The sequence below is a fragment of the Watersipora subatra genome, chromosome 3 (genome assembly GCF_963576615.1).
Source record: "Watersipora subatra chromosome 3, tzWatSuba1.1, whole genome shotgun sequence".
Classification (NCBI taxonomy): domain Eukaryota; kingdom Metazoa; phylum Bryozoa; class Gymnolaemata; order Cheilostomatida; family Watersiporidae; genus Watersipora; species Watersipora subatra.
The window spans coordinates 52,913,310-52,937,504 of NC_088710.1; the positions used below are offsets into that span (position 1 = coordinate 52,913,310).

At 36.1% G+C, this 24,195-nt stretch overlaps 3 protein-coding genes across 3 annotated transcripts; 1 reads left to right on the top strand and 2 right to left on the bottom strand.

The window, feature by feature from the left end:
* The first annotated feature begins 4,358 nt into the window (after positions 1-4,358).
* LOC137391018 (uncharacterized) lies at positions 4,359-23,951 on the top strand. The gene is made up of 6 exons (XM_068077354.1): positions 4,359-4,421; positions 17,672-17,729; positions 17,840-17,918; positions 18,415-18,610; positions 22,439-22,551; positions 23,464-23,951. Exons 2-6 carry the CDS (start codon positions 17,687-17,689, stop codon positions 23,672-23,674), a joined length of 642 nt encoding a protein of 213 aa, XP_067933455.1. The 5' UTR covers positions 4,359-4,421; positions 17,672-17,686; the 3' UTR covers positions 23,675-23,951.
* LOC137390722 (uncharacterized) lies at positions 6,245-6,904 on the bottom strand. Its single transcript, XM_068077045.1, has one exon. The coding sequence runs from the start codon at positions 6,902-6,904 to the stop codon at positions 6,245-6,247; it is 660 nt and encodes a 219-aa protein (XP_067933146.1).
* On the bottom strand, positions 7,277-11,329 carry LOC137390723 (uncharacterized). The gene has a single exon (XM_068077046.1). It carries the CDS (start codon positions 11,327-11,329, stop codon positions 7,277-7,279), a length of 4,053 nt encoding a protein of 1,350 aa, XP_067933147.1.
* Positions 23,952-24,195: the final 244 nt, after the last annotated feature.

Consider the following 24,195-nt stretch of genomic DNA (forward strand, 5'->3'; position numbering starts at 1 on the left):
GATAATTAAAACCTTGTTCCATACTCCTGCATCATTTGTGCCATAGGCTCTTTGTTTTTTGAGGTTAATTCAATCTCAAATACATAGCTATCATCATAATCATGTCTATCTAGACTAATGTTTGAGTTTAGCCATTGATGCATCAAAGAAAAACTATTCAGTGTTGGCCTTGTGATATATCAAGCGCTAAGGTAACTGAAAAACTGCATGTCTAATATAATTTTATGCAAAGAACCAGTTAAATTTTTAGTTGACTCTTTAATAAAAAGTTTAATTCACGTTTATTATAAATGTAGTCAAATGGGAGAAAACTAATGCACAAAATATAATATTGTACTTATTAATTTACTCCTATTTGCCATCTTCATGCTATATTAATTAGGGCTGAAGACACGCATTGGGATGTGTGGTAGTTGTGTTCTCTTAAAAGGCCTTTGCACTCTGTCTAGTAGTTCTATCCTCGTTCTAATGATGTATTATAAATGATGCGTACAGAGTAGATCTATGGTTATTGAAAGTGAGTTTACAGCTCATTTGTCTGCTGACAACAATGGATCTAAGTCTATCGGGTGCCAGAGATTACGCCTACAAGTGATTTTGCCTACAGGAGATTACGCTTACAAGTGATTTTGCCTACAGGAGATTACGCCTACAAGTGATTTTGCCTACAGGAGATTACGTCTACAAGCTGAGAGTCTATGCCTACGATCTAGGATATTGCCCCTACTTTAATTCTGTGAATTGTGATGCAGAAAATTACGAATGGCACGATGAATGCTTGTTATGAACGTGTGTTGATGTATTTTATTATGTAAATTATTTTTTATATCAAATCCTATAATAATCCATATATCAAATCCTTGCAAATATATAAATTTAATTCGAGTTGATTATTGGGAACAATTGTGATTTAACAGTCGTTTATTTGCAACAAACCGTGTTATTGAAGTTAAAACCACATTTTTATTGAATTATTAAGCAAAAAACAAGCATATGTAGTTTTGAAGTTGTTACTCTTATACATACAGACACATGTCAATAACTGAGTATTTCTATGTTATCAGCAGCCCATCACTAAAAGTGATCAATGGTTGTTGGTCAATATATCATTTCATAACTTTGGAGTTGTTTTTTATCTCCTATTGCATACCATTATGTTTCACTTTTACATGGAGTCTCCCTCACAGCCGGTTGAGATCACCCTTGGGTACATATGCATATATACAGAGTAAATTACAAATACAAGTTATATGATTTACAATAGTATCATAAATGAGCAAAAGAAGGCTCTCATAAAAATTTGATTTTTCTGCATATAACCTGTTATTTCACTTTGATACAAAAGAAATTATTTACTAAACAATATTGTTTTAGCAAGAAAAAATATGACATATAAAGGAGCCAACTCTAAATTAACAAAAAGACCACAAAACAATTAAGCACGTTTGATAAAATTATGCTAAAGTGGCCATAGCTTCAACCACATTGTAATGCTGTAATAAATATCTTTGAAATGAAGTAAAAACCCATTTCTCAATCTCCTTGCATGGCTACTATAACTGCTCCTTCTCTTTAGCTTTGCTATATAATAAGCATACATTAAAAGACTATTTCGAAGTGAATATCATTTAGGCTTATACAAAATTACTCACTTTTGTATAATTTGGAGGAATTGGGCTACTTTTGTACACACAACAGTTCATATGCTAAGTACACATTCTTGCAGTATTTTTACTTGCTGAAGTTTTCCTATTTCATCAATTGAATCAATAGATAGATTATAAGTTTAGGATTTATTCTGCAAAAAAATACAAACATCCAGTTACAGATTTTTTTGCTCCATTTTCTCATTCATCACCTATAAGCACCATCATGTCAGTGATACATCTTGAAATGGTAGTATCTGTACGTGTACTAGTATTTGTTCAATAACGTATGTATCGTCATATCACCCTATCTTCTGACTGTCATCATTCTTTCTCAATCGACTTTCAATGTTCTACAAAGTAGAGTAGAAGGTCATGAAAAAGCAATATGTTTTTTGAGAATATTAGAAAGTATGATAATGCAATTTACTTTCTCTAGCTCGATACATCAGAAACCCAACACTGAGCGGATAAGAAAATTTGCACAGAGAACAAATGCAAGATTTTGCAAGATTTTTGCAAGATACAGAACAAATCAACTTAAGCTAGGTTATAGGTATAATATTCTAAATTGTTCAAACAGTAATATAATGATTAAACTTTTGCTTCATTTTTGTGAGCCAAAAGCCCTGCTAATCATTGTATGAGCTAGTTTAGCCTGTTTAGACTAGCTTTAAGAAAGGAGTCGTGTATTCAACAACAGCAAAACTCTAACAGACAACTCCCAAACCGCTTGTTGAGAGAGTCGAGCTATTTTTGTGCCTGCTACATATTGCATAAAATGATGCTTGGTAGGCTAAGAGATGAGGTATTAAGGGACTCCATGCGAGTGCCAAGAAAGTGGCCGAAGATGAACTGACAACTTAGCTGATAACGCAAAGCCTCAGCAGCTACACAAGACAAAGCTCCCATGCTGCAACAAGATTTATGCTCTCTTGAATCTTGAGCCAAAATTTGGCACATGAAATTTAATCCACAAAAGTATTACCATCTCTCTATTGGCAAGTCATCTTTGCCGATGGATACAAATAACTTTCTCATCTTATATGATCACCATCTTCAAAGTGTGACTTCTAATCCTTATTTTGTGGTAGAGTTGCAGAATGATCTGAAATTTAATCAACATATTTTTAAAATTGAATCCGAGGAAGAGCAATTAATCGGCATGCTTACAATGGTTCTGAAAGATGCAGATCAAAAGACAAGAAAGATAGCTGATACTTCACGAGTTAGACCTGGTCCTGAGTATGGCTGCATGGTTTGGGACCTTTACCTTACAAAGGATATTACTTTACTAAAGTGAACTCAAAACGCTGCACTGAGATTTTTGTATAGACAAAAAAGCAGAGTTAGTTTTCTTCAACTATGAGAAATTAATTATTTTGAAACCTTGAAAGACAGATGAGTTAAACTTTGTCATAATGTTTTTAGTAAAATTCTGGGTGGTGATATTGACTTATTGATCAGGACCAATATCAATATACCAATATTGACAACGGTCCCATTCGCTACCTGGGACTTGTAATTTAGATGTTGCGTACAAAGCTACATACATGGAAAATGGTAGCGTACAGCCTGCTACACGGTATTGGCGTTTCATAATTTACAGTTTTAGACTAATTGTACTGCTCAGAGGATGAAATTTTTAATGTAATGTTACTTATCACAATTAGCCATCCCAAGACAAACAGTTATAACTCATGATTCAACCTTTCGATCAATCAACCTTGCTTGCAACACAAAATAATAAAACCACTACATAATTATATGTAATATATATTATGTATATGGTATAATATACCAAGGATATAATATTACTACTACTATGTATATATTAGCAATGCATAAGACATTGCTAAAACAATGTTTTACAAAGCAAGCTAAAACAAAGCAATGCGTAAAACATTAAAAGTGACCAGAAGAATGGAACAATTTAGTTATAAAACAACTATTTATTTTTTGTTATTTATTCGAAAATAATCATATTATTTTGTCTCATTCATTTACCCACACTCGTTTGACTATTAAATTACTATAAGCAGACAGACCAATGCCCAATATATCGAATTATTAATACTAGTTCACCGGTAGTTGCAGACTATTAATTAATTACAAACTATCAATAAATAATAATTCGTAGTACAACGAATGGTACTACCACCCTAAGGTGGTGATGATTTTATCAGACTCAAAGCATCTACCAAAGCTTTGAGATTTTAAGCACACATCTTAGCGTTCTTGTGGCTCCGAACAGCCACCAGTAGTAATAGTAGCAGTGGTAGCAATCGTTAAGAAAGCCAAGAAAGGAAAAGAGATAATAAATTGTTTTTATTTTACACTTCCACGATTTTCGTTCTGATTGATAGATGACTTTAATCAATAGTATGTTTTTCAATCAATGTTAAGTGAAAACACTATTATTGCATTACTTTTTACCATTTTTCTTACATTTTTTCTTCAACAATCAATGGTATGCACCATCTCCATAACTGTAGACGTAATCTCTAGGAAGTGTAGACGTAACCTCCAGGAAGTGTAGACGTAACCTCCAGGAAGTGTAGGCGAAACCTCTTGTAGCCGAATCCTCTTGTAGGCGTAATCTCTGTAACCCAGTCTATCCACTCCCTAGTTTCTCTATTCAACGCGAAGTATCTCTGAAAGAAAGTAAACTGCTTGCTAGACAGGTATGAATCGTTATTATTAAAATTTCTAAGTGTGACCCTATTTAATATCTAAAAATGATTTTTTAGATTTTCTTCTTTCGTCGAATTTATCGTAAGTTATTCTCTGACATTTTATTTGAAATTATATTAGCGGAAGCAATCATCAAATTCTTCGTTGTAAACACAGGAAAAAATCGAAAGTAAACGTACATCAACGCATCAAATACTAGCTTAACTTTAATAAGATGCTAGTCGGTCCAATTTTATAGCTTTTCAGTGCTAATACAATGTTGTATTAATAAGTAGAATGTTGTTGAAATGTTCTGTCGTATCCTCTCTAGTTTTACCAATAGTATAGCGGTTTACGCTAGGTTCGTAGCTGGCAAGTGTATTAAGCTGGAATTGATTCACTGATTTGGAGATGACTCGTTGATGTTTTATTCAGTCAACACCGAAACCGTGAAATCTACAAATGATTAACATATTTAAAAGTTCTTCCACAGCAATATAAAAAATAACGATATTATAGAAATAGAAAATTATCAACACAAACCGTTTGCCGTCTTTGAAAAACACTCACACAGCTAAATCAAGAAGTCAAACGAAACAAACTAGCGATAAATGCCAAAATGTTCTGAACAGAAAAATCGTCAATTAAATCAGCAGTTGCGTGTTACTAGTTGAAATTCAAAAGTCATAATGCCGAGCGTGGATGGAAGATAATTGCAGGAAGTGAAGGCGTGTCGAGGCACGTCAAAACAAAACACGTCGAAACAACCCTTGTGGCGCCTTAGACCCGGATACAGCGATGTTTTACTTAACACAAGACAATAACATTGGTGAGTTAGTAGAGACAGGAAATGTTAGTAGGGTTCTCTTACACTCCCACTGTTATAAGTTGTGATAATTACCTAAATGTTGTCTGGTTAGTTGATGATGAAACCTAATGGCTGGCCAGCCCTAAACTATCTAGATGATGTCACTCGTTAAAGATTAAAGTTACAGTCGTAATTTATTTAGCGTTCTAGCATTTCATCAGATCCTCAGGAAGTGCTGTTCTTGGTTGCATCATGGGAAGGTCTTGTAGCACCATGGGAAGAAGGGTAGACAACTCTTATCCAGACTGATTATCAATTACTAATTAATAAAGATATGATAACTCTAACAATATACAACACCCACCAAATATAAATTCTAATAGATTTTATATTTCCGCTGCACCATGTACGTAATTGGACTCAACAAATGTCCTTTTTTTTTTCATGTCAGCACCCTTTTTTTGCAAAACCATAGTAGTAATACCAAGGTCATATTCTAATAGAAAACAATAGGTTTGAAGGTTACGTTAGTAATACAAAATGTATAAAGTTCTATCCTAACAACAACAAAACCAACACAAGCAACAACATAAAACAAAAAAACAAAAAAACTAACATCTAAAGTTGAATTAGCACCACAAACGGAGGTTGCTATTAAACGATATAATATGGGCAACGTAAGTGGGAATTATATATCCTCTAAGAGTTTTACTAGTTTTTGTATGGGACGTTGAAGATAAGTTGGTTCTGCCATCTTTCGCCCCTTCTTGTCTAAGTTACAATTTCCCAGCCTCACAGTCACCTTACGCACTAAACCGTCTTTACCTGGAAACTCATCTTCAACTCGCCCTATTTGCCACATGTTCCTCGGCTCATTGGATTCGACTATAAGTACAACATCTCCGACCTTCAAATTGTTTTCAGCTTTTGTCCAGGTTTGATGACGAGTGATGTTGTCTAGATATTCCAGCTTCCATTTTCTCCAAAACTCTTGAGCTACCCACTGTACCCTTTTCCATCTAGCATGGCAGTATATTGCTTCATCAAAATCTCCAGCCGGTGGCGCAGAGGGTTCCTTTCTTCCTGTTAGAATCATGTTTGGTGTGACTGGTGTTTCTTAATGATTAGAGATGTTGATTGCTCCTAAGGGCCTGTTGTTGACAATAGCAGCAACCTCATAGAATGCCGTTCTTAGGGAAGTACTGTCGAGTCTAGAACTTTGCCTTAATATGTCATTGAGCGCTGCTCTGATGGTACGGATCTGCCTCTCCCAAACGCCTCCCTGGTGGCTTGCCGTCGGGGAATTAAATACAAACTCTATGCCTCTATCGCATAGGCATCTTTTTGCTTCCGCATCCAACAAATTCTTGGCGCCGACAAAGTTTGTTCCATTGTCAGAATAGAGCTTTATCACAGAACCCCGTATGGCGATGAAACAACGTAGTCCATTGAGAAAGGCGTCGGCAGTTAAATCGTCTAAAACTTCAATGTGGAGAGCCCTACTATACAAACATGTGAAAACTAATCCGTACTTTTTCATTTCCTTCCTTCCCTCTTTAATCGCGTATGGGCCGAAGCAGTCCATTCCTGTGTGTGTGAACGGTGGGGCACAGCTAGTTCGGTCTTGAGGTAACTCTCCCATTTGCTGTCTCATAGGCTTTCTTTTCATCTTCTTGCATGGCATGCATTGACCTAATTGTTTTTTAACTGTTCTTATACCCGATATGAGCCAGAGGCCATTTTGACGCATGGATGTTAGCGTGTAGGAAGGTCCCATGTGGTGTGAAATTTCATGGTAGTAGTTAATAAATAGCTTACTCGAGTGAGAGTTCTTTGGTAATATTATTGGATGTTTCTCTAGCTCGGTAAGAGATAAAGAATTTCTTGCTCTCCCACCAATCCTTATTAAGCCATGTTGATCCAGGTAGGGGCTTAATCGAAGCAACGAACTTGTTTTCATCACTTGGTTACCTTTTTTCAAAACTCTGATTTCCTCTTGAAAATATTTTGTCTGTGTAATTTTCAATACTAATCTTTTGGCCGCTTCGATATTTTCAATTGATGGTCGCGTCAGAGGAATCTTTAAGGACTTGTTTTTGGCCATCTGGAGTAAGTAAGCAAAGGCTCTTAGCAGTCCCTTGAGCGTGCTCTACTTCTTCAACTTGTTGTACATGTCCATGAGTGTTGAAATCTCAGTCGCTCTGACAACTTGGACTTTCTTAACTTCTGGATCATCCTCTGACACTTCTCTTCGTGTCGACATATCCAACTGTAATCTATGTTGTAGTTCTGGCTGCGATCGTAAAAACTTGGGACCCGTAAACCACATGGTGCGTTTTAATTTTTCGGCCTCCATCCCTCGAGAAGCTATGTCGGCAGGGTTTTCTGCCCCGGGTACGTGATGCCATTGCTCAGGGTTAGATGCTTGTCTAATCCCATAAACTCTGTTAGCAACAAACGTGTGAAATTTCCTCCTATCATTGCAGATATAGCCAAGCACGATGGTTGAATCACACCAAAAAAATGACTTGCTTATATCCATGTGCAGTTCCCTTTGAAGCGTATTGTTGAGTTGGGTGGCTAAAAAGGCACCTTGTAGCTCTAGTCTCGGAATGGTGGTTACCCCTTTACTGGGTACGACTTTTGCTTTTGCCAACACAAGATTGGTGCAAACATTTCCTAGGTTGTCAATGGATCGCAAATACGAGCAGGCACCAATGCCTTCCAGCGAGGCATCCGAAAATGTGTGCAGCTCATACACGCATTGCGTCTGCAACCCATCCAGGCACCTAGGTATTTCTAGTTGGAGTTGTGACAGTTGAGTAGCCCATCTGTTCCACAATTGATTCATTTCCTCATTGAGAGGTTCATCCCAATCAACACTAGTCTTATTGACCTTCTGCAGTATATTTCTTCCCTGGTGTGTGAATGGTGCTAAAAAACCAATGGGATCAAAAAGCTGACCGACTACAGACAGTATGCCACGACTTGTGACAGGCCCCGCTTTAACCTCATTTCCACTAAATCTGAAAAAATCTTTATTAAGGTCCCACTCCAATCCTAGGGTACGTTGAGGGGACAGATAATCTGCAAACAAATCGATTGCTCTCTCCGACTCGGGAATCAATGATAAAACTGAAGAATCATTGCTAATGAACTTATGAAGTCTTAAATTTCCTGTTGCACAAAGAGCCCTAGCGTCCTCAATAAGTTGCTGGGCTTCTTCCGTTGTGTTCACGCTTGTGATACCGTCATCAACATAGAAATCTCTCCGTATAAATTCTGCAGCTTTTGGGTATTCCCCGGCATGGTCGTCTGCTAAAGTTCTCAGACCATAAGTGGCAACAGCAGGTGAAGATGTGGCTCCAAACAAGTGCTTTGTCATTCGATACTCTTTGACTTCTCCCTCTGTTGTTTTCCATAAAAAGCGCAAATAATCTCTGTCAGATGGAGTAACATGAAAATTGAAGAACATTTTTTCTATGTCGCAAGCGATTGCGATTTTTTCTTTTCTAAACCTACACAAAATCCCAAGCATACTGTTGGTCAAATCAGGGCCTTGAAGCAGATGCTGATTTACAGATGTTCCCGAATATGTAGCTGCACAATCGAATACCACACGGAGTTTGCCTTTCTTTTGGTGCTTTACTGCAAAGTGTGGTATATACCACACGCAACCTTTCTGAGGAACAATATTGGTAGCCTCTTCAGCATGGCCCCCCGAAAACATCTCTTGCATGAATTGTACATACTGTAGTTTAAACTCCGAGTCGCTCTCAAATCTCTTAAATAGTGAAGTGAGGCATTGTTCGGCTTGGCGTTTGTTGTCTGGTAAGTGTGGTCGCTGCCTAAATGGTAAAGCCATCTGATAAGACCCTGATGGTAGCACTTCCGTTGTTTGTTCCATGATGTTTAGAAATTTTATGTCTTCTTGAGATATGAGGACATGATCGTCGAGCTTGATGCATGTACGGTGTGTAATAAGTCTTCTATCTCCTTGCCGTCTGTTGTCTGCTCCAAAGACGGTCCACCCCAACATTGATTTCCTGGCATACGGCAAGCCTTTGACTTGAACTAATGCTTCTAAAGGGGCAAAAGCCTCGGGACAATTAGCTCCTATTAGCAATCCAATGGGAATGTCCATCAAAGGTGGCAATTTGCTTGCAAACTCTCTAAGATGAGATATTTTTGCCACATTATTTCTGCAAGGAATGTGGTCGCGATTGCATGCAATATCTTTCCAACCATAGGCATCTAAGTAAGTGAAGTCTGCTTGTTCGTATCCTTGTATTCTAATATCTTGATATAAAGTGACCCATTTTGTTGATTCTCCTGTGAGAGTTTCTACTGTGACCAATTCTCTTGTGTAGTCGGGTTGGAGATATTTCGCCAAGTCTGTATTGATGTAAGAGTGGTCTGAACCTGAATCAAGGAGCGCGTATACAAGTAGCGTTTTTGCAGGAGATTTGTCAGTAGTTATATGCACTGGCAAGATCATGCTGAGGGAGTTACCTGTTGTACCAGTTTTCTTTGAAGATATCCGTTTAAGTTCTGCACTTGGTTCTTTTCCCGGCTGAATATTTGTGCTGGGCATCGATGTGGTTGAGCTTCTTTCACTTGGTGGCTTCGGAACCGCAGCTTGTTCTTGGTTTCTCCAATGTTTAGATGTTGTCGAAAAGTCGATGTGTAGGACTGTTGGATGTCTTTTCCCACATCCTGTCTTGGAACAAAAGGCTCTGTTTGGGCACTGTCTTGATACGTGTCCTCTTTTAGTACAGCCAAAGCAAAGACCATTCTCCTGAAAAAATAAGTTCTTTGGTTCTCTTGGCAGCTTAGCAAGTGCCCAACATTCGTTCGTTAGATGGGTTTTCTTACAGTAAAGACATTCACTTATTTGAGAGGTTCCTGTTGAATGGCTTCGTAATTTCATTGGATTGGCTGGAGCATAGCTCCTTTCCTTTTTATTGAAATCTGGCTTATGTTGATAGTTTTGACTTGCTTCCTGTCCGCTGATCTTTCGTTCTTCTTCCATATCTTCAGCTTGCTCTTTGACAAATTCTGCAAATTCATTAAAAGTAGGATAACTGCTATATTCTTTTACACACACTCTCACCTTTTTGGCCCAGGATCTCAACATCCATTCTGGTAATTTCCTAGCAAGAATCTCATTTTGGTTTCTGTCATTCAATAGGCGCAACTCATCACAACCTCGCATTGCGGATTTGATGTGACTTAGAAGATTTGCGTATTTTCTCATAGAGTCAGCATCCCTTGTGCCAATCTTTGGAAACTCCTCAAGCTTTTTTCTTAATCCGAGAGCAGCATCATACTGTTTACCAAATCTTTCTCTCAAATCTTTCCTTGCGTCTTCATAAGCATCCATTGTGTTGGTAAGAAAATACCCACTGACTGCATCAAATGCTTTACCAGAAATAAACCTCTTGAGGTGTCTTAGTGGTTGCAGTCCTGTTAAGCCTTCCGATTCAATGTAGGCGTCAAAGTCTATTTCCCATTCCTTGAACATAGTAGGATCACCCTTAAAAACACTGGGTTCGAGGGTTGAGCGCTTTGTGGACTTCATCGTTGCGATCAATGCTTTGGTGAGGGCTTGTATTTCACCTGAACCGGAGTTGTTCATTTTTGTCTCAGCGTTTGAAGCTGCAGACCCTGTCTCGGATTTTGGAAGACGATTGTTCTTGTTGTTTGTGGAAGAGCTCTGAGAGTCCCTTGCCTTCTTTCTAGCCATCAGCTGCTGAAACTTTGCAGCTGCCTCTTCCAGCTCTCTTTCTATATCACTGTCATATTCTGTGGAGTTGACCCTGCTTGCCTCTTCTATTCTCTCTGCTAACGTTCTCTTGCAATCATCAACAGTTGACCCATAATATTCAAACATGTTGTGTAGTGTGGTTAACCTTTCCTTATCATCAGTCAATTCACACAATTCGACCCACTTCTCCTGTATTTCCTCTAACATCTTCTCGATAGCAGAAGAAAAATCTTGCATTTCTTCTTCAGTGTGCATATTCGTCAGAAAATCTTCTATTTTCTCCAATTCATCATTTATCAACTTTGGAATATCCTTGAGTAATGTAGACTTTTTGATACGATCAGATGTTCTAAATATAGGTGGGCTATTCATTCGGTGGCCACTACCTGCTTGTGACGTGTGCTCTGCTGAATTGACATCTTGTTCTGAATTCATTATGATGTTTAAAAGAGCAATAATGATAATACCCTGAGTTCGTTTATAATTACAGAAAATCAAAAGGGTGAAAAAGCTGAAATAGATTGCTTTAAAAGTAAATACCACAGTCAAGTCAATATCAATACAAAAATTAAATCTTATACTTTTACACAAAAGAGCTTCAATACCATTGAAGCTGCAAAATATGTGATCTATAAAAAATTTCAATACGTCTAGTTTAGGTATGTGAAGTCAACAAAATAATACTAGTTGCAAACTTGGTCGAAAGCGCCACAATAGATTATAAAGTACGAACGAGGACCGGCCAAAAATGACAGACACTTCGGAAAAGACACTAACCGCGGCAGCCAAACCGTGTGCCGATCGATTACCAACCGAAATTAGCCACCATCCAAGCAGGGCAGTTTACAAGAATAGTAATCCAAAAGATTGCAAAATTGCTCAAAGAAAAATAATATGACAGTTTCAAAACAGAGTGACAATTTTTAATATTTTTTAAATCTTAAACGATCTAAAATTGTTCAGTAGTTATCTAATAAAGCTATCGAAATGTTTAACGCTTTCGAGTATCCTAATATTTCCTTATCTCAATAGTCTGAATAGGGTTTTTGGCCGGCAGATATATTGTTCTATTTAGCCGGTTCGTTGTTTCGGTAATTACTGAACGTATATTCGTCGACTTAAATGGCGTTACGATGTTGTGTGGTATATCAATAGTGTAGGTCTGCACAGCGGCTCAGGGATCTCGCGTCAATCAATGTCCTTTAAATAGTTCAATATAGCCAGTACGTCGGCTCAATAGTTGAATATAGCCAGTACGTCGGCTCAATAGTTGTGGCACTTGTGTACACACGTTCGGTAAATACGAGACACCTTTAAGTCCGCCCAGCAGTTCTTTGATGTTCGTTGGTTATTTTCTCTTCTAGGAAAGATTTCACTATAGCGGTTTACGCTAGGTTCGTAGCTGGCAAGTGTATTAAGCTGGAATTGATTCACTGATTTGGAGATGACTCGTTGATGTTTTATTCAGTCAACACCGAAACCGTGAAATCTACAAATGATTAACATATTTAAAAGTTCTTCCACAGCAATATAAAAAATAATGATATTATAGAAATAGAAAATTATCAACACAAACCTTTTGCCGTCTTTGAAAAACACTCACACAGCTAAATCAAGAAGTCAAACGAAACAAACTAGCGATAAATGCCAAAATGTTCTGAACAGAAAAATCGTCAATTAAATCAGCAGTTGCGTGTTACTAGTTGAAATTCAAAAGTCATAATGCCGAGCGTGGATGGAAGATAATTGCAGGAAGTGAAGGCGTGTCGAGGCACGTCAAAACAAAACACGTCGAAACAACCCTTGTGGCGCCTTAGACCCGGATACAGCGATGTTTTACTTAACACAAGACAATAAAATTGGTGAGTTAGTAGAGACAGGAAATGTTAGTAGGGTTCTCTTACAAATAGTATACAGCCCCCACATGGAGGGCTGTATATCATTGGTTTCACTGTGTTAGTCGTCGTAAATGGATAAACTTGCTGTAGGCTGTAGCTTCCTATATCGATGTTCCTTGTGTAAGAATATTATCATCTATTAGCTTTGATTCATTATAACTTACATATTCAATGCTCAGTATATTACAGGTTCCCGATTTAAAGCAAAAATTGAGATGTTGGTGAGTCTCCATGTTATGTTATGTACACCTGCACGTTTATACAGTTCTCTTGTTTGAATTCTAGAAGCTGTGAGATGCACGAAGCGCCAATTTTAATAATTCTGTCCAGTTTTGGGTATTATATCTTGTCGAGAATTGTTATAGGGCAACATATGCATATGCAAATATATTTTAAGCTCAATAAGTCAACAGTATAAAAATATGTGTCACTGACTGCAGTTGCTGTGAAATATGTAAAGTATGGTACAGTGATGAGTTTCCCATGTCATGACTTCTGCTTGCCTAATCAACTGCCCTATCATGAAATAATAGTAAATTTGTGAAAGAGAAGAACTAAGACTAAAATGAAATTTACATCCTCTTATTAGCTTTTCCAATCATTGAAATAACTTGAAAAAACAATACAGGTTTATAGTTCTTTTTTTAATATTCATGAATTATTATCTGCTATTATAATGCTAATCACTTCATATAGGGTATATATTTACTTAATATAGGGTACGCAGAAACTTTTGTTTCAATTTTTTCGACTTCAGCGTTCTGAGTCGTAGAAAACTTGAAAAATTGTTACATTTTGCTGCGAGAATGGAACTGCAGCCTTTCCTGTTTGCTATAATGCTTTTGTACGAGAGCTGTTGGCCTGCTAATGGTACCAGTCCAACAGCTCAAAACACATGATATCATTAGATCTATGTATTTTATGCTGCTCAAGGAGTGCAAAATAAATACAGTGAAACTCGGATAACTCAAACTTCAAGGGACCGAGCAAAAGTGTTCGAATTATCAGAGTGTTCAAGTTATCAGAGCACTGTCACAAGTCCATGTATTTACTTATTTATTAGTAGATACATGTACATATACAAACTATAATATAAATCAAAAGCACAAATGGCTTGTTTCAAATTAAATGCTTCTAATGTAAAGTTTAAAACGTTTTTATCAAAAAGTATAGAGATTTTTCTATCACTTGCGATTGGTTTGTTGTTTGAGGTGATGTTATTGCCAGGACGTTTTTAGATTGACATTGGCAAAACTTGATCGTTGCTAAAATGCTCAAAGAAAAGACATCTTTTTCTTTTGAGCGTTTTACCCACGATCAATTTTGCCGATCTTTCTTGAAGTTTATGGAAAGATTACCTTACTTTACCTGGGATTCGTTAAGAGCAACACTCCGAGGCAGTTCAATTAAAAGTTTTACGAGGTTTTACGGTACATTGTATATCACTCACGCATTTTTGAATGGATACTTATTGAATGTACACAGGTATTTTGTGTTTAGGTCAAACGATGAATAGTTTTTTTTAGCTAAGACAAAGTATACGTTTGATTTCAACAATTTTTAAGACGTTTTAAACATTCAACATTCCGACGTTAATTCAACACGGAATCAACGTCGAAAAACTATTCATCACGGGCTAGCCGGGTCACGCACTCAAGGATTTTCGCCACGCAAATACAAAACAAAAACAACATGCTGTTTTTGTTTTGTATGTGCGTGGCGAAAATCCTTGCACCCGTGACCCGGCTAGCCCGTGGTATTCATCGTATAGCAGTATAAATCAAATTTCACCAAACCTTTAGAACAGTCATTGACAAAAATATTTTGCCGATAGAGGTAATAACGACGCTTATGAATTACGAAAAGTTGAGGTTTACCTCTATGGCTTGGAATAAAGTGATTTTCTAAAGCGATAGCAACCGTTTCGGTAGCCGTTGGGCAAAAAACAGTTCGTTATAACAGTGTTGAATTCGAGTTATATAGAGCCATTTATCATTGCGTGGGAACGGACCAAGCAAATCCAGTCGAGTTAACCATGTGTTCGCTATATCCGAGGGCGAGTTATCCATGTTTCACTGTACATGTATATACCTTTACATTTATATATTGTTACACATTTCCCATATATAAATGCAAGTAAATGTAAATTTATACATCTACAACAACTGGTTACTACAACTAGGAACCATCCTTTAGGTTCACATTCTGACTTAATTTATTTCTGAAATTTATTCTCCAGGCAACGCATAAACAAATACGTACATGCTATTGTTTACCGGTTCCGAATCGGTTTTGCTGAATCGGTGCGAATCGATACACTTACAGTTTCACTTATGTCAGTAGCTATATTATAAATGAAAAACTGGGTAATCAATTTCATGACATTCTATTGGTTATAGACATAATTGAATGGTACAATGGATAACAGCAGCATAGCATTTAGTTGAAGGAAAAGTGGGTCATTTAATTAAAATGATGATATGAATTTTGCCTGGAAGGTCAACGAAGGAACATTTATTTTGTTTCAAGGCTTTGGAGAAAAGTGATTGCCGTTCACTTAGTTCAGAAACTGTAACGTATGTTTGGTTTGAATATCAATAAATCTTGCATTTGTGTTGTGTCATCCAGAACAAATTAATATTTTATTCACATGTAATTGAACACTGTGGAGACAGTGTCTTGTTGCCAAAAACCTCCATGTTTAAATTAAAATCTTTTGAAAAAAATTTAAACAGCAAGTTTATCCAGTCAAAAACCTCTGAGCTGTTAAGATTTGCCACAAAGAGGATTTTCTGGGCAAATACCTTTGTTCATTTGAAAACATTCAACTTATTTTATGACAGAAGTCAAGCACTGCTATATGACATATCTGAGTAAAGTATCTGTTGCAATTGTAAAGTTGTAAAATTGTTAATATAAAACAGTTTTGTAATAATGCATGTTTGGTTACTTTGAATTTAGCCAATAATAATACTAATGAAAAATACCTTTAGGATATTTTTCTGTAGCAGATTAATTTTATTAGCTTGTGATAGACTTGGGCAGAGACACTTCTTGGGTTTCAGCTAACGGTACACGCCCGTACCTCAAATGTGAAATGCTCAGATATGTGCTGTAACACTTGACATCTGTCACCACAAAGGTTGTATTGCCTATTATAGCTTTTCAGATGGACAAAGGTCAGTCTTTTCAATAGAAAGCTTTGTCTCTGAAAAATCTTAACAGGTTTTATCTTGGCAGTTCTGGGCCGATTTAAATTTCCTAAACTAACCATATCTTTGATTTTTCTTGAATTTTTAATTTGAGCGCAGCAGTTTGGGCAATCCTTCTAATGTGATGATTGGCTATTCTCACCAAAGGCACTGGGAAATCGCATCTCTTAGAGCGTACATATCCATCAAAGCTACACACAAGTTATACTTGTAGCTCAAAATCAACGTTGGACTCCATTTCTTACAATTCATATTAGCAACAGGGCTGATAATCTGACCCGCAGCAGTTAATTATATGTATGCATTCTTTATATAAAGATGTTCACATTCCTGATGGCTAATCACATGAGAATATTCACAGAGAAGTAGGCATAGCTCATGTATATTCTTATCAAAACACAGTCACTGACGTCTGACACTAGTTTATTTGCTTATGAAACTTGAATAGATAAAATAGAGCAATTCATCTTCAAACCATCAATTTGAGTTATATATGCGTGTTTCATGCATAGAATGAGTACAATGATATGAAAATGAATGCGGAGAAAAGCGCTACTACTTACTGCATTAAGCATAAGGAATGTAGTAGAAAATTTTTAATTGTTTAACTGATAGGGCAATTTTTGGGTTTAGATAAGTTCAAATCAGGAGCTTGAGTTGCTCTACGAAAGCTTGTGAGGCTCATATGTAGCTATTCTTCTATGAATAAATTACTAGGAAAATGAGGTAAACAACACATCTTTATTTGATTCTTATTTTGCATTGAATTACAATTCGTGAAATTGCTATTTCTCAAAACGTTTCTAAAGCTTATTGCAGAGATTCTGAGTGCACCACTAGCATATATATTATTTTATTTATATATTACTTTAGCGTGAGCCAATTGGCCAGTTGAAGCCTTATTAGTTGTTACCTCTGAGACATTGTACTAGGGGATTACAGTCACCATTCCTAATCGCAGTGCTTTAATAATCAGCCATTACCCTATTCACACAGCTTCATATTTAACCAATTAAGAAAAAAGCATTCGCTTTGAACCTGGCGTGTGTATGCGAGTTTAGGGAGATGAAGGGCGTGGAAAGTGGTGAGAGTGATGTTCTCTTTATGTTCTGGTGAGAGAGTTGTTCTCTTTATGTTCTGGTGAGAGAGTTGTTCTCTTTATGTTCTGGTGAGAGAGTTGTTCTCTTTATGTTCTCCCTAAGTTTTATGAACCTAGGGAGAACATAAAAGGAAATAGGTGTTGACTTGATTGCATATTTGGGGAGATTTTGAATTGTAGTTTACAGAGAATAATGCATTTACTGTACACACATTTTCAATCTTTACTATAATAAGAGCTGTGTATGTACATCTGTCTAAAGCCACGCTAAGAGCGTTAAAAAAAATTGCACCGCGTGAGAAGCGAAACAAGATATGTGGATTCAAAGACATTCGCCGTATCACTGTGTCACTTGATCACCTTTCCACATCTAGGAATAATTGTGCACATAGTTATTACGCATGACGATCTCTCACAGTGCACTGGACTGCCAGCATACTAGTGATAATAATAATAATAGTGTTGAGAATTGACTTTGTGATATTCTCTCTATCATTTAAATATTCTAAAGTGCTGCTTTCTTTATATAATGCCAGCTCATTGATGTACATGTATGTTTATTTTACAGACGAGAAATACTGCCATGATTCGTCCAGTCATCATTAATATCGGACTCCTACTTTTCAGTACGTATTTTTTTGCCAATTTCTTTTTTGTTTTTATTTGAACTTTGAACTGAATGTTTGTCATTGCATTGTATTAATTAGTGCAAAGTCTTCCTTTTTTATTTTAAAAGGTTGGGTGGCTGTCATAAGCGGAGAATGCCCCGGTACCATTTTAAATTGGGTGTCCATTCCAGAAGATCAATATGATAGGTAAGCGTGTCTGTTCTTTGGCTATATTTTGCTCAGTAACTCAGTGACTGTATACATTGGTTTTACCTGATTGATCTAGTTGCTGTACAATCAACAAGTATAATATGCTACAGTTTGCTTGCCAGGTAAGTAAACCCAACACGGGTTCATCGCATTTAGGACATCCCATTTTATAAACGCAACACATAACACAATCTTATTTACATGCAGGCAGCCTGTGAAGGGTAGGTCAAAAGTTATTGCTCTTAGCGGCAGCGGCCTCCTCTGGATTAAGGAGCTGAAGCCCTATATAACCAGATAACATGCTGGGCTAAAGGTCTCACCCTGCAAACCTTTACTGTAGATCATCTTCTCTGTCTGCTTATGCTTGCACTAGAAAAATTGTAGTTTTGCTCCAGTAACCTGATTTTTTCCTTCCTTTACATAACATTGAGGAGATCATATTTATATACATGTACAAGTAACATACCCTGTTGAGTTTTATGTCATCTTACAGAACTTACAGTGATATTTACCAGGAGGACGCGAGGCCATTAGGTTTTAAAGTCGGCATATATAGCTATAATCGTGGTGAGAGCATTTGTGTCAAGGTGTCTGGTACAAGCGAAAGGCGGGTTGAGGTGAAGATCGAAACGGAGCCTCCAGCTAAACTGTGCTTCAAAGCTGAGGGATCTAATGGTGACTGTGTGACTGTAGGTATCTTACCATGTACAACTGAGGTTTTAATTTTTTTTAATGCAGAAAGCGTTTCAATAAGCAAGTCAACAGTTCACTTCTCAATGAAGCCAATGAAAAGATCACTGTCAGAGCAAAGGTTGTAAGATTTCGACTCATTATCATGGCGTAGAAGAAGGTAGTTGGCGGACCCCATGTTTGATATAAAAGTTTATTACTAGAAGTCTCTGTGAGATTGATATGAATGACGATTCACATGTTACCGTAGAATCGATTGCACCTCCAACTCATGACAGGGTATATGGCTTTCAGAGATAAGACATTTGGCCGAGTTTTTTTCAAGTTTGCCCATTACAAAGTTTAGATTTTCCATTCATCTGATAAATGCTGAAACACTAGCACAATATAGGCGCCAAGTAAGATGGTATACATTGTACATAGCAAACATGTCTCGATTAAGGTCAGTTGTGAAAAGAGAGGTTGATGGTAAGTACAGACAATCTCGGAAGTGGGAAATGCTGGATTTTTTAAGGACAGTAGCACCCAATTTCTGTTATTTGAACAAAAAAATTTGGTGGTACACAAGGGATGAAATTTAAAAAGTCATTACACAACTAGACAAGCTTAGGTGTACTCAAAATACCAGGAGATTAGAAAAACACAAGTTGTCAATCTCAACATATATTTACTGAAACAGTAAGATTGCCGTCGGGTCATTTCAGGCAAAACAATGTTTTATCACCATTTTGTTCAGTAGAGCCTTTATTTTTGTATTTTATTTTTGTATGTAGCCTTTATGCTGTATTTATGACCTAGATTTCAGGTCCTTTGAAGTCACAGTTCTTTATTTGGCCATTGGTAACTGGCCAATATGTACATTCATATTTGGCTCTAAAACAACTAAGGTATCACCCGGTCATTTGATGATGTACTGATGATGACATTGAAAAACTGTTTAACAACACGGTTGCCAACAGATTGTTTCACTTGAACATGACCCAATGGGACCTTCACGAAAGCAGCCAATGAGAATAATGCAGCAGTTGAAGCTAGTTACTCTGTTAGGGAGGTTATTTGCAGGACAAGACAGCCATTTACATTTTTTTTATATTATTTCGTGTTAAACTGGAAATGCAGTCAAATACTGGCATACGAAGCCAATCTGTTGATATTTTCTTGTATGGTAACACCAAAGTATATTAGAGCAAATATTCTTCTATGAATACATTTGTATGCATTTCATTTAATCTGTTCCACAACACAAAAATGTATTGATAATTGCTTCAAAAAACTATATATATATAGCAGTAAAACAAATGCATTACGAGAAACCATGTGAAAAAGTAAATTAAGTTCAAAACCGAAATTGATAAAAAATTTTTTATTTTCATTTGATCTTTACGTTAAAAACAGATGACTGTTATAAGATGAGTTGTAACCTTGACATAGTATACAGGTAGAGGTGGTCATAGAGATACCATGTTTACACTCTAAACTTTAAATTGACATATTTTACATTTTAATTATCACTTTTACTTATTTCAGACTTTTCTTCGTTCCCATCACTGAAAATTTTCCTCATGATAACTACATACTCCCTATGAGGATTTTTAAAAAACTAATATAAAGATGGTTTTTTCACATTTTTTGTAGTAATTTCTCAATTTAATTTTAAGGAACACAGTTTTTCCTTCCCTTTTTACCACTACCACCACTCATCTTCTTAGGATTCATGATTATAAAACCACGCAAGGAAGGTATAAAACAATGTTAGATGTTATTTTACATTATTATAGCATCATAAACTCAAGTATGTCAAGGAGAACTGCGTTGATATTTAGCTGATTCACAAGGCTGCTATGTTTCATAAAATCTTTTTTGTTGAGTTGAATATTTGCCTAAATTTTATGCCTTATGTTAAAAAATCTGCTTGTTATAGTGGTCACAAGTTGAAGTTTTGCTGTACTCTTATTATTAAAGTTTTTATCTGTGCTTTTTGTATAAAAACTCACTCAGGTTCTACCTCTAGCGGCCTTTACATGAATGCATTGGCGACAGCTTTATTTTGTAGAGTCTAAAAGGCATACAGCTGTACAATGTTACCTTTTTGTACACATCAACTATTCTCATATTGTTTGTAAGTGTTGATAACGCAGCAGGTGGACTATTTGTGTTTTATAATTAGTTGTCACACTTGGTCAAATTTCATCAAAATGCAAAGCGTTACATTAATATTGTAATTCAACTTAGTGCTAACCACCGACTTATTGCAATAATTGGAGTTGTCTTCTTGTTAAATATGTGTATAATTCCTCATGCTTAGGACAGTTGAGGTCTTAGCACCAATTACTGAAACTGATTGCAATAATTGGAGTTGCTTTCTGATTAAATATGTGTGTATGTAATTCCTTAATGTTTAGTACAGTTGGGCTCACTGGTGTGCACTGGTTAGATTTTTCCTTATTCACTCAATATGCTATTATTAAATTTAAAGTTTTACAACTTTTATATTGAACACTCTGGTCACACGAAGCTGGTGTACATGTACTTTTTTCAATTTTGTAAAAGTGTGTCATTTGAATTGATTCTATGATAACTATGGCCCTTTTTTCGATAGCAACATCTTGTTGATACTTGTATAACGAGCCTTTAGACTTAGACTTGCTGGAAAAGAAGGAGTTATTCCATCTTTGCCCACTGAAGTAGTAGATACATGTATAGCACTTAGACCTGTACTTGCTGAAAAGTAAGGAGTTATTCCATCCTTGTCCACTGAAGTAGCTGTAGATACATGTATAGCATTTATACTTGTATATTTATGTAAATATATATATATATTTATTTATTTCTCTGAAAAATAAAACTGTAAAAGTGTTTAAATGTAAACATGAAATCAGCAAGTAATGGCTAAATATGGTTTGTTTTGCTACGATTATAATGAAAAATTATTTGATATATAATTATATGGTTTTAGTTCGTTTCAGTGTTGACATCATAAGGCGAAAATATTGTATATATGTATAAAGTGGTATAGATCACCATATAGATCTCCATAATAATTATCTAATGCAATCACCTCCTGGTAAAAATCATCATCATTAAAAGTTAGTAAAAAAAACAACATGTTAACCTTAGTAACTATAGTTACCTACAATAACTTTAGTGTATTTTGCGCTTATGATCTGCAAGAAAGTGTAACATTACAATGTAGTACAAGCAGAGTTCTGACCTTTGAGACAGACGTGTAGCATAAACGCTGAATCTAACTTCAATGAATTTAGCTTACTAAACACATACTTGAAGAAGTTTTAGTATGTATTTTAGTAAATGTGAAACTTTTAACTGAGATTTTATCATTTATCTGTTTGCGAATCCGTTTTTACCTTAACGGATAACGCTGAACTGACATAGCCACAAAATAGCATAATTAGTACAATAATTAGATTTTAATTTAGATTTATATATAGATCTTATAGATATATATGATACACTTAACAGAATTGAGTGTATCTTGTTCATACTTTTATAAGCAGATGTAGGTCGGTGCCTTCATGCATTCAGTATGTGTCAAGCCCATTTATAAACTGTTTATCCAATGAGTACTCCTGGGGCAGAAGCATGCCAATTATTGTCCTACGATATAGAAGTTGCACAACTGCCATCCTATGGTGTGTAGTTGCAATATGTAGTCATATTCATGGTGAAGACAACACCATAGGCTCAGCACCAAGACCCATCAGTTTAGAGAGATAGGCTGTTGTAGAGATAGGCTGTTGTAGAGATAGGCTGAGAGGTAGAGAGATAGGTTGAAGTGTGTTTACACGTAACATGTTTGTATATTGCAGAGTAAAACTCTTGGAAGGTGTGAGAAGTTTGAGTCACAAACCGATAATTCTACTACTTTTGAGTTCTACTGTACAGGCGAGTGCTCCGAGAGTGATGTGACATTCTGGTACAGGTGAGTTTAGGGAAAGTGATACAATGATGGCGTATATGCTGTAGCAAGAGTCTGTGTTTCTTGATCTCTTACTCTTCTTAATCTCTAATCTTCTGATGTTTGCACGGAATTATTGAATCCCATTCTTTGTTTGAATAGATTTTGCTATATTCTTTTAGGCTGTTTAGTTGGTATACTTAAATGCACAGAATATTAATTATCATACTCAAAGTTGTTGCAAAATCAGGTAAAATTAGTGCATAAAATACTAATATTTAAATATTAAATTAATATTAAAAATTAACAACATTTTAGAATTTTGTATTTGAAAATTTTAAAATGTTATTTCATTCAAGCACGTTTCTGTTATCAGTTTATAAGTTTACGAAATCTTACTTTTATATCTCTGTCGAAATAAAAACCTATGTGTAGCATATTTTATTAATTAATTAATTATTTTAAAATATTATTTTATTGCTATGACTAGACTTGCTAGACAGACTGTTATACTGTACTTGAACTTCTGAGTGCAACACCACATTGTAGTTGCTTTCTTACTGTTGCATGTTGTACCAGATGCATGAACCTCATTAGTCTATTTGTTTATTCTACTTGTACAACCAGAATTGACAATTGTCAGCTTTTTGTTTCAGCCTTCTCAAATAAGTTTCACTTAGAAGTAAATGTAAGCAGCATTTGTAGACATCATATCGTCACTTTGGAAAGTTAATTTTTAGTCTTTAAAATATGTTTTTAAACTATGTATACATAGTTATGGGCACACCAGATTTGGCAAGCTCAATAGCTGCTAGCCCAGGCTCTTTTTATACGCTACAGCATCTAGTGTAGCGCTTTATTTGCACCCTAATCCGCTTACCAGTTATCACTCGGGCTATTTGACCTGTACGCTGTATACCAACTATTCTACTGCAGGTTTACTGTTTGTCCATTGGTCAGCGATTATGAGAATGAGCAATGGTGCCAGAATGTTGATGATGATTATCCTGGAACTCTCCTAGTTGCTGGCCAGCAGTTCTACACAACAACAAAGGGATCTGCTATAAATGATGCCTTTTTGAAGTCTTTCACTATTGCTCTTCTTGTAGTGAACACGATTTTAGGCATCGGTTTCATTCACCTTTAGCCTTTCATCTTTAGCTATACAACAACCAACACATAATGTTGATGCTCATTAATGTTTTTGTGCATTTTCACACATCATTTTAGTACCTTTTTTGCTCTAATGGAGATTTGGCAATTTTAGCTAATTTCAATCTGCTTATTGACTTCTTATACATTATAGATTTAACCATATTCCTGTAACTATTTACTTTCTTTTTTATTAACAACTCACTTTTGTTACAAACTTTATAAACTATGCAATGAGTTCTATATACAACTAAAAGATTCCAGTTATTCTATTATATGTCTTTACCTCTTCATCAGGTTTGTTACGCATTCACAAACTGATACTATCTGCCCACTATTTGTAACATTAGCATCTGCGCACCAAGAAATTAGATACTTTTTATACGCGACCTAGCCATGCATTGATGTACATTCGATAATTACGCGTATTGGAGATGTTGAAATAATTTTTTGACTTGGCAAAGGCTTCGAGCTTGCCTAGGTCTGAGCCATTCGGGCAGCTGATGACATTCCTAC